Genomic DNA, 9,944 nt, shown 5'->3' with positions numbered 1-9,944 from the left:
ATATACCAGCAGAGAAAGACCAAAGTATAATATAGAAATCAGGGGAAACGAAAAAGGATTCTAATCGCCGTTCGTGTCCCCAGCGAGTCCTAATCAACTTCTTAAAACTTCCCCGCATCACCCACAAACAATTGCATTTTTTTTGGCATTCCGCATATGGATACCTGAAAATCTCCCTATTACGATCTTAAAAGCCTACGCAACACACGAGGAAGCACAAAGCAGAAAGAGAGGGAGAGAGAGGGTGAAAAAACAAAACATAAGTATACCATCAATTTTACATAGCAAAAACGCAGCCGGAAACCATGCTATCGCAAAAGATAAGCTCTCACAAGCCGCCAGAGTATATCCTCGAGGTCTTCGCAGATCCCACATCTGTCAAGGATATTGTCAAAGGTGAGTTAAATCTCTAGGCCGCCTGCTCCCTACCCCTTCCACCCTTAACAAAACCGCCCCTACCGAATTATATAGAAAAAGAAAAAGAAAACCACTAACACAACCCGCAACCCAACAGGCATCCTCCACACAATCTTCTTCCACCGCTACTTCCCCTGCATCCGCCCTACCTCCCTTGACGTGCTCAACCTCACCTTACCTGCCATCAGCGACGTCGAGCTCGAAACCCTCATCGACGCGCGCGTCAACGCCCTGGTGCGCCACCATCTGTCCTCGTCGGCCAATTCGCCGAATGGCGGCGTGCGAGGGCGAATTGCGGTGCAGTTCTTTGAGAAGCGAAGGCGGAAGGTGGCTGGTGGGTTTGGGGCGGGTCTTGTTGGGGGCGGCAGGTGGTTTGTAGGCGGGCTGGCGGGGAGAGGCGTGGGCGGCGTTGGAGGCGGCGGCGGCGGCGGCGGCGGCGGGGCTGGGACTGGGGAAGTGGGAGCAGGGGGAGTTGGTGGTGCTGCTACGGTTATGAATGAGGAGGAGGTGTGTTGGGAAGTGTGGACGGTTGATGTTACGATTGCGACGCCGCGGACGGAGTCGGGTATGTGCTGCTCTTTTTCTTCTTCTTCTTCTTCTTCTTCCGTCGCCGTCTTTATTTTTTTTATTTTTTATTTATACCACGCTTTCCAAACGCATGTCCAAACGCATGTCAAAACTAAAGAGATTCTTCCGTTTTTATGTCTAGATCGCACCAAAGTCCGCAACGCCATGGAAAAAATGCTACAGAACGCCGCGTTTAAGATCGTTTCTGTCGTCAACAAGGACAAGGATCACATCCCGCCCATTACCACGAGCGATGCCAATCCATTCCCATATCAGATCGTCCTGAATCCCAAGTTGGATAATTGGGGGAATAAGTTCGGGCTATATTGAGGCCATCCCTGCCCCGGCCTGCGAATGCGAATGCGAATGCGATGCGATACGATGCGATGGTTCGTTTCAACACACGAAATTTGACCGAAAGACTGATATTTATTTATTTATTTCCCGCGCCCCTGTCGCGTGTAAACAAAAACACCCCATATCTACCCGCTGTCATCTACTCTACGTCGCCCGATTTTGCTGGAGCAGAGAGCTGTGGCGAGTATTCAACACGCACCCGAGTACAATAGGGGGAAGGGAATTCATTGCGTTGAATGCCCCCGAAAGAAGAGTAGAAAACAATCTTCTGTTCCTTCCTGTTATTCGATCCTAGGATAACAGTTGTTTTGCGAATTAAAATAAATAGCGGCAAAGATATTTCATTCAGGGATGAAGAGCAGTATGTATCTTGATTCAGCAAAACACGGATCACCAAAGGAAAACGAAAGGGTGGAGAGAAAAATATTATGCCTCAAAGAAAGGGAACAAAAAGACAGAAACAAACAAAAATTGGTTACCCCGAACCTCCAGGATCCCGGATCCCCGATTCGCTTCACCTCTTGCGCTCCACCCCATATCCCGTGACGTCAACAGCCGACGCTCCTCAAAACCATCTAAACGAACGATAACGAAAATACAGAAAGACCAAAGTTTGCAGTTCTCAGTATCCGTGGAGGTCGCTATATATAGAGAACCACACTATGCACAAACAAAAGCCTTCCACTGTTACAATTTTTTTTGACAAAAACTTGGTCATGTCTCATAAAACTAACGGAATTGAAAGAAGACTTGAAAAAATCAGTCAAGGTGCCGAGGCAGGAGCTTAATGGCAGGGTACGGCACACGAAAACAGAAAAATTTTTATTCTGTATCGTCCATTTCAACGTTTAGGACGAGTGGGAGTGGCCCTTGGCGGCTTGCTCTGCCTGGGAACGGAGGTTGGAGGAAGTGGATCCACTGGTGAAATACCGGGCAAAGATTGGCTGGAGGAAGGAATGGAAGACGAGTTGTGCGCCGCTAAATGGTTTGATCGGTATGAGTTAGAAGGGGTGGACGTGCAACGAGGTAGGGTTGACATATACACATATGTATAGATATATATAGATATATGGGGTACCGCATATATGAGTACATGCTTACCTGGTCTGGGGAAGAGCCATCCACAGAATAAGAACAAATTTGAAAAGATAGTAGAATGCTGCGCCCAGCTCGTCAGTATTTACGACGGAAAGAACAGTACACAGATATTATCAGGGATAGTAGGGAGAGTAGGGACCTACGAAACCAATAGGCAGCACTGATAGCGCTCTCGACAACAGTGAAACAGGCATAGACAACCCAGTACTAATTGAAGGTGATCAGTATTACATCATGTGGGCGGGAGGAATTAGACGGGTGTGGGAGTCCTGGAAGAAATTGGCACGAACCGTCAACCACTATATGGTGATTACGGCATGTCAGCAATCATGATCATCAAGAAAAAAGCAAGGGGTGACAAAATGTGGCAGAAATAGCGATCACTCCAAAGATTAAAGACACAAGGATGATAGTCATACCTGAGTATCATCTGTCTTTGTGGTTGTAAACAAAGCCTGGAGAGAGTAGTATCCAGGAACAAGAAAGCCAGCGAGGTTGACCAGGAAAGCTCCACCAATGTTGAAGAAAATCAGGAAAAAGTAGATGCCGACCAGGCCGAGAAAGGCATAGACCTTTGGAACTGATGTCTGCCTTTCGAGATTGTTCAGGACCGGGTATTTGGAAAGCTAGAGTTGATGATATTCGAATCAGTACAAGAAACCGGAGGGATTAGGAAGATCACCTCATTTGTGGGTTCAACCAGCTGGAAGAAACGGACTCCGGACACAATAGAAATATGATCAAATCGTGCTAGGGCATTTAAGATACATATATATAATAACGACAAATGTACATACCTCCTTATCGATCTGAGCGATCTGGTGCTGGACACGATCTTGGAAGGACATGATAAATGCGGTGTGCGTCGGTTAGAACAGCTCAAAAGCCCGCAGAGTGGCTAGTACAGGCTGAACCGCCGGGTTAGATGGAAGTAAAAGATGTCAATTCGTAAATGAAGCAGAGGAGTCGTTGATAGCAGCAATATGTAACTCACAAACAAACGGTTGAAGAACAGGAACAGATTGGAAGTTGGCAGATTGGAGCCTTGGATGTCGATGAAGTGAGGATGGCAGGGGCCGCTTCGAAGGTTAGGTTGGCGATTCGGCTGGAGTAACATGCGACGTAATGCGTGGCGTATCGGCTGGTCTCAAAGGCTTGTCAATTGCGTATCGGGCTGTATAATTACAGGTCAAGCGTGAACGACTGACTCAGCAAACTGGCACTTTCACGTGATTGATGGTTCCATTCTGTGGCTCAGCAAAGCGATGTGGCTGTAACCTTGGAAAAGTGGCTTGCTCGTCGCGTGACCTGTGGTGTCCCAATCGGGGAATAACATTCAAAGCGTTTCCCCATCAACAACATCTTGTTTACACACACCTCCAGCACCATACACACACATCCATCAGCATGATTCCAACGACGACGGCGATGAGAACAACGACAATAATGAGCTCTTTGTAGCGTGATTTCATCCGATTTGTCTATACGTTCCCTTTCTTTGCCTGAAGTTGATGCCACCACCATTTACAGCTTCCTCTTCACCGACCAACCCCTGTCTCACCTGGTATTCTCGAGTCTCAATCAAAACAGTCGCTGGGACTTGGACCCCACAATAAACTGGCGGCTTTTTGCCAGTCAGCGACACAATTGGATATGAACCATCCAAGCATGGCTTCCGATATTGGTACGTATCTCTCTCGTCGCGTTGGCCGGGACTTGGTTTCAGTTCGTTCACCTCGTTTGACACTGGCCACTGGGGACTGAATTGCTGAAAAAGATGTCCGACACCGTCTAGTGCAACATCCTTCCCAAGGCTCCAATAACCTGCCACAGAACTCACAACCGCGATCACGAACCCGTCAAAGCACAGCCGAACACACGCGGTCATATTCTACCACAACTGCTTCCCGGATTAGTCGGCCATCGAGATCGCGTGGTTCGACCGCGAGCATCCATTCCAACACAGCCCAATATAATCCAGATCAACATGTCACGGAGGGATATCAGTCGTATATTCACCCAGAGCCTGGCCCAAGCCAACATATATACCATTCAAACCCCGAGGAGATGATTCTCCGCTTTGGTGACCAGCTGGCCAATTCGAATTCTGGTATTGTTATTGACCCTGCGCTGCAAGAACACCCAAACAATGTCGCCGGACCCGGAGCTGACAGACCCTTTCAAGGCAATGAGCTTCATACTCACAATCTGCCAATTCATGGACTACCAATCGAGTTACCCCCCAACGGTAATCCAAGCGATGTTCCACCTGGCAACTATACCCAACTGTATGACAGTGTAGATCCCCAGCTCCCAGACCACTTGTTGGGCGAGAACGAAGGCTCTGAAGCAGGACCTCGGAAACGAAGAGGCACAACCACGGCGATAGCCAATGATAATGAACTACGTCGTCTACTGCGTCAATATGATGGATATTCCTTACACGAAATGGCTGCTGAAGTTCAGAGACATGATGGCACTGGTGGGAAGTCGGAGAAGGTTAAGCAGGTTTTCGCGATGATATGGTACACCAAGAATTGACACTGCTCTTTGTTTACGATGCTGACTTCAGTATTAGGTTGAGAGAAAATTGTCAAAAAAGTTTTGGATCAGTTCGACGGGACCGCGTTTATTGCTCCTATGCGGAAAAGTGTGGAACTGAGAGAGTTTCCGTTTTAAACCCAGCCTCCTTTGGCAAGCTTGTCCGCATTATATTTCCAAATGTCCAAACTCGACGTCTTGGGGTTCGCGGCGAGTCCAAATACCATTATGTCGATTTGACCATTCGAGAACCTAATCCAAACACACCAACGGAAATTCCAGAGAAAAATGCGGAAGCTACTCCGTCTCGTCAAAAGATGGCTGATAAATCCCAAGAAAAGTGTGACTTCATTACCTTGAAAGTTGTTTTACTTTTTGTGTCGTTCAAGTCTGACATACCATTCCAGTACCTCGCAACAACAGAACACCACCAGTACTGATTTCACCTCATCAAGAAAAATTACTTCTCCCACACCCGATGTCCTTCAGCCTTCGCCGACTGATCATTTGTGCGACCATTTGCAGCCATCAGAATTGAATATTATGGAAACGGTAGAAACACCTCTTATCGAGACCCAGCAACTGATGAATCAACTGCTGCAATTCAGCCGTCCTAATGAAAGCCCACCAATCGACAATGATTCCCTTCAACTTCCCAGCATTCATGGTTATCTGCCAGCGAACACCGACAGCGAAAGCGCCGATGCACTTGCAGCTCTATACCGTTCACATTGTATATCAGTCATCGACAGCTTCCGATATTGCAAAGAGAAAAACCTCTTCCGCCATTTCGCTTCTTTCCAAGGCACCCTTACCGTTCCGGTCCATAAGCTCTTCAATCATCCGAACGTTGCACCGTGGATTAAAGAATGCGATTGGCTGATGTATCAAAAGATGATTGCTTTTGTGGCTCCTTTAACCACTCAGGTTGTGCCAGATCCTGTGCTGAATGCATTCGGGTCGATTTCTCGAGGCCTAGTCTCCCATGTCAAGGAAACTTTGAAATCCCATCCAGACCATGTGTGCCGGGCTAGACTTAGCCCTGCGCGGATATTTTGTCGCCTTCTGAAGCGCATGTTAGACGTTAATCAGTCTGCAATTGCTGCTTCTGCCTGGCTTTGTCATGCTGAAAATCGAACGAAAATGTGGGAAGACTTCGTTTCGTACATAGAACCGATGGACATTGTTGCCATGGCAAAAGTTCCAAATTGCTCTGTTGGAGGGGTCTTGGATATCATGAAACATCAAGTAAAATCACTTATTGCCCCTGACGATGACAAATCTCCGGATACACAACTCTACGGGGAGCCATTTAACTATCAAAAATTATCCTATTCGTCTACAGATACCTCAGGATACGCCCCCATTCCCCGACCGATGGATCGCCTTCATCTTAAACCTCCCTTTCTTGTTTCCCAATCACAAGGCCCAGTGCATAATCGACAGCGCAGATGCAATTTGGACTCGGTTGCTCCATCGACTCACCCTTGGGGGCGCTCAGAGCTTTAGTGCGTGGTGGATGACAAAGGTGTTCTTTTCGGAAATGATGTTGTGGCAAGCCGAAAAAGGAGGATTCATGGGTTGCACCGCTAAATCGTTCGAGGAATCGTCGCTTTCCCGAGATCTTATCCAAGGGGTAGTTGAACCACGTCCGGTACAATCAGCTTCAGCTAATTCTGACACAAATTGGTCGCAGAACTCTAGGCCGCGGGCATCGCGGTCCCAATTGCAACCGCAACTTCCCAATATAATGCCAATAGTCCAAGCTTCTCCAACTGCAAACCTCTCAACCAGCGACATTAGCGCTTCGATATCAAAAATTTCTGGCAACGACAAGACAATTGCTGCTACGAATGGCAGTGTATCGCCAAGTAATCGAAATTTGACCCATGATGATAGTGCCATCGACCTCGAAGATGACTCTGCACTTCTCAACGCTAACAAATACGGAGATATGATGGCGTCTGACCCTGCTGATGCAGAAGGTCAGGTTGTTGTTGTATAGAATTTCCACTTTATTCGTGCATATCATTTTAACTTACGATACTGGTTAACGACACTTTGGTTCTTCGAAGTACATATTAACATCCAGAAACATGGGGGATTTTTGTGCTTTTTACACATTTTTCTCTTCCTATTCCTGTTTCTCTCCCATTGCCGTGTTTGGTGATTTTGGCTTGGTCGAGAAAGGTCTTTGGAAAATTAAATCAAAAACAGTTTCATTACAAACGGGATTACTATTATTTGTCACACATATGTATGACTAACCGACCATTTCTTTGCTGGGTTGATGTAACCATATCATTTCATCTGAAATTGGTTATACTCAGTCAAGCAAGATTATTCAAAATCTTTTTCGGTCAGCTCATTGGACTATCCACCCGCTTCTGTTTTGTTCAATAATGCCTTCTCATGGTCAGTGCTTGGGTCTTCATCTTTCCAGAAAATAAGTTTGCATTCTGGTTTCCACTTTTCAAGCGGGTGTTTTTTCTGTCTTTTATGAATGACGGCCGACTTGATATCCACTTGTTTTTGCACCTCCCTGCTCTGGATTTTCATTTCAATTTCTGTTACAGTTTTCGGGTTTCGGTTTCAGTGTATATGCATCGATTGATGCTGGCTTCTGCCAATGCTTCACATGCGCATCACCACAAAGGAACACTTTTAAAGTTCCAGAAGCTGGTTCACCTATCTCATGGATGATGAAGTCTAATGCAATTCCTCTCTATTGCCTGGATCTTCTGTCCTGCTTATCATCAACACTATCTTGTTTGTGTTGAGGCCTTTCTTTCTCCATTTGACATCTTTGCCCCATTTGCTTCATGTGGATGAAATGAATGTTCATTTATCTATCAGTCCTTGTTTTTCCTCTGGCATTTAGTTCTATTTTGTATTTTGCCCAGTGTCTTGTTAATGTGATTGTTATCTACTTGGTTTCCTTTCCATCCGTTCTTGTGCATTTTCCCCTGTTTGGTGTTGTGTTAGTTTTGTAGTACGCTGCACATTAGGCATGTATATGGATGGAAAAAATCATGATATACACCTCACATTCCTTATTGGAGGCAGTTTTTTCACTGTTCTTACTTTTGTGTTGGCTTGCTTTTCTATTTCCCCTGTGTCTTCGCAGATGTTTGTGGGGCGATTGATTTCTTGATATGTGTGTATGGGGCTGATTATGGTTGTCTATTGTTTGGGCGCGCGGGGATGGCTGTTTTTACTTTATGGTGTTTCCTCTATCTGCTTTACACAAAACATAAAAGAAAGGGTGGATAAAGGGCAGGCTTTATAGGGTGTTGGCTTCTCCTTTTTGTTCATTGACTTTGTCTCGTGCCTCTGTAGCTAACAGTTACCTCCTTGTTATTTATTCTATCAGTCGTCTCCAACGAGCTGAATGATAGGAGATGTACTGTACGTATGTATGTATGTGTATGAATGGTATAATGTTTATTAATTCTTTTAATCCTCACTTTCATGGCAATTTTTAATGTTTGGAATTGCGAGTTTATGGTACATGACATTATTATTATCTCCCATAGATAGGGAATTAAACAATTATAGTAGAGTTATATCGAAAGGAGTTTGAACTCTTCAAACCATCCATCCCCCTTCGTCAAAACGATCCCGTTTTCTTCCCCCTCCCGGGGTTAAGTCGGTTTCTAAAGGTTCCGAAGCCCACGTCTCTCTTATCATTCATTCCCTCTTCTCCCTCCCCTTTAAATCTCGTCTCTCACCCTCTCTTCCAAGCCCGCTCTTCTTCACAACCTCACCCAAACTCCGAAACACCCACAAAAACCCAAAACAAACAACGATCAAAGTCACCGTCTCAATACTATGCACATCCTCAGAAAGACCCCCACCGTCCCCAATTTTCAAAACTGGCACCTGTATCTTCTCAACCATCAAACCCCTCTGCTCCACAAGCGCATGCGCATCCACGCCTGTCGCAGACGCAGCTGTATCGGGATGTAATTGGTAAAACAGCGTCCCAGGCGCAAACAACCCATCCCACCCTAGCCCTACTCTGTCGAACGGGTTGATTCCCATCGTCTTTCCTCCGCCCGCCGTTTCACCTTCTCCTCCGTCTTCAGGCGCACATGCCCAGAAGACCACGGGCCAGGGCACGCTAATGTTCCTGTAGCCGCTAGGTGAAGGATGCAGATAGCGCAGGTGTAGGGGTATGGTTATTTGCCAGTCATCTTCGTCGTAGTCGTCGTTGTCGTCGTTGTGGTTTCCGTTTACGTATGTGGTTTTGTGTTTACGCGACGGACGTGATAAGGGCGTGGCGAGCTCAAGAAGCAGGCTTGAACCCCAGCGATCAGTTACCCAGTCTGGAGCTTCGAGGTCTGTTTCTCCAGCAATGGCGCGGAGGGAGAGGAGGTTATGGGATTGCAGGAAGAGCGGGTCAGTGGTGGATAGTTGGTATTTGTCGGCGAAGAGGGAGGAGGGAAGCGTTAAGTAGGTGTGTAGGGAGCATTTGGAGTCTGGGGGCGCACGCGGGGGTGGCTCTGAGAGGGAGGAGCGCGGGATTGAGATCTGGAGGGTTGGGTGGAGTCCTGTGGGGTGTCGGAAGGTGATGGTGTATTTTGAGGAGTACAGGAGGGGGTGATGGCGGGATGGAAAGGAAAAGAGTGCTGGTTCTAGTGATATGTTAGCAAGAAATGGGAAGGATGAGGAGGTTGGGGTAGGTAAAACGTACTTAATGACTGATCCTCACCTAGGACGGCTAGGAATCCACCCACGGAGAGGTCCTCCGGTTTTATTGCCCGTTCTAATGCCAACATGCCCACTTCTACCTGGTCCGTGGCTGTCTCGCGTTTTTCGATTGTTTCTGTCCATCCACCTTTCTGCGGAGGTTTGGACCAGTAGGCCGCTACTGTAAGCGTCTGCGAGATGCTGTCATAATCGATATCGAGAGAGTCCGCAGAAAGAAACGAGGATACGTGCGATTGACAGGTGATCTATGT

The 9,944-nt window shown here is 46.8% G+C and overlaps 4 protein-coding genes across 4 annotated transcripts; 2 read left to right on the top strand and 2 right to left on the bottom strand.

Annotated features, from left to right (window-relative positions):
* Window positions 1-305: 305 nt before the first annotated feature.
* On the top strand, window positions 306-1,314 carry HCAG_08387 (conserved hypothetical protein; the record flags this gene model as incomplete). The annotated part of the gene is made up of 3 exons (XM_001536555.1): window positions 306-396; window positions 515-982; window positions 1,127-1,314. The coding sequence occupies 3 exons, from the start codon at window positions 306-308 to the stop codon at window positions 1,312-1,314; spliced, it is 747 nt and encodes a 248-aa protein (XP_001536605.1).
* Window positions 1,315-2,189: 875 nt separating this feature from the next.
* HCAG_08386 (membrane biogenesis protein Yop1) lies at window positions 2,190-3,287 on the bottom strand (the record flags this gene model as incomplete). Its single annotated transcript, XM_001536554.1, has 6 exons — window positions 2,190-2,319; window positions 2,443-2,500; window positions 2,583-2,646; window positions 2,730-2,738; window positions 2,859-3,065; window positions 3,237-3,287. 6 exons carry the CDS (start codon window positions 3,285-3,287, stop codon window positions 2,190-2,192), a joined length of 519 nt encoding a protein of 172 aa, XP_001536604.1.
* An 820-nt stretch (window positions 3,288-4,107) lies between these two features.
* Window positions 4,108-6,985, top strand: HCAG_08385 (conserved hypothetical protein; the record flags this gene model as incomplete). The annotated part of the gene is made up of 5 exons (XM_001536553.1): window positions 4,108-4,123; window positions 4,235-4,964; window positions 5,042-5,320; window positions 5,388-6,228; window positions 6,326-6,985. 5 exons carry the CDS (start codon window positions 4,108-4,110, stop codon window positions 6,983-6,985), a joined length of 2,526 nt encoding a protein of 841 aa, XP_001536603.1.
* Window positions 6,986-8,670: 1,685 nt separating this feature from the next.
* HCAG_08384 (predicted protein) lies at window positions 8,671-9,761 on the bottom strand (the record flags this gene model as incomplete). The annotated part of the gene is made up of 2 exons (XM_001536552.1): window positions 8,671-9,617; window positions 9,677-9,761. 2 exons carry the CDS (start codon window positions 9,759-9,761, stop codon window positions 8,671-8,673), a joined length of 1,032 nt encoding a protein of 343 aa, XP_001536602.1.
* Window positions 9,762-9,944: the final 183 nt, after the last annotated feature.

Source organism: Histoplasma capsulatum, genomic scaffold (genome assembly GCF_000149585.1).
Source record: "Histoplasma capsulatum NAm1 scaffold_11 genomic scaffold, whole genome shotgun sequence".
Classification (NCBI taxonomy): domain Eukaryota; kingdom Fungi; phylum Ascomycota; class Eurotiomycetes; order Onygenales; family Ajellomycetaceae; genus Histoplasma; species Histoplasma mississippiense.
Note: the sequence above shows the minus strand (reverse complement) of the source record. Positions and strands in the feature narration are given on the sequence as shown.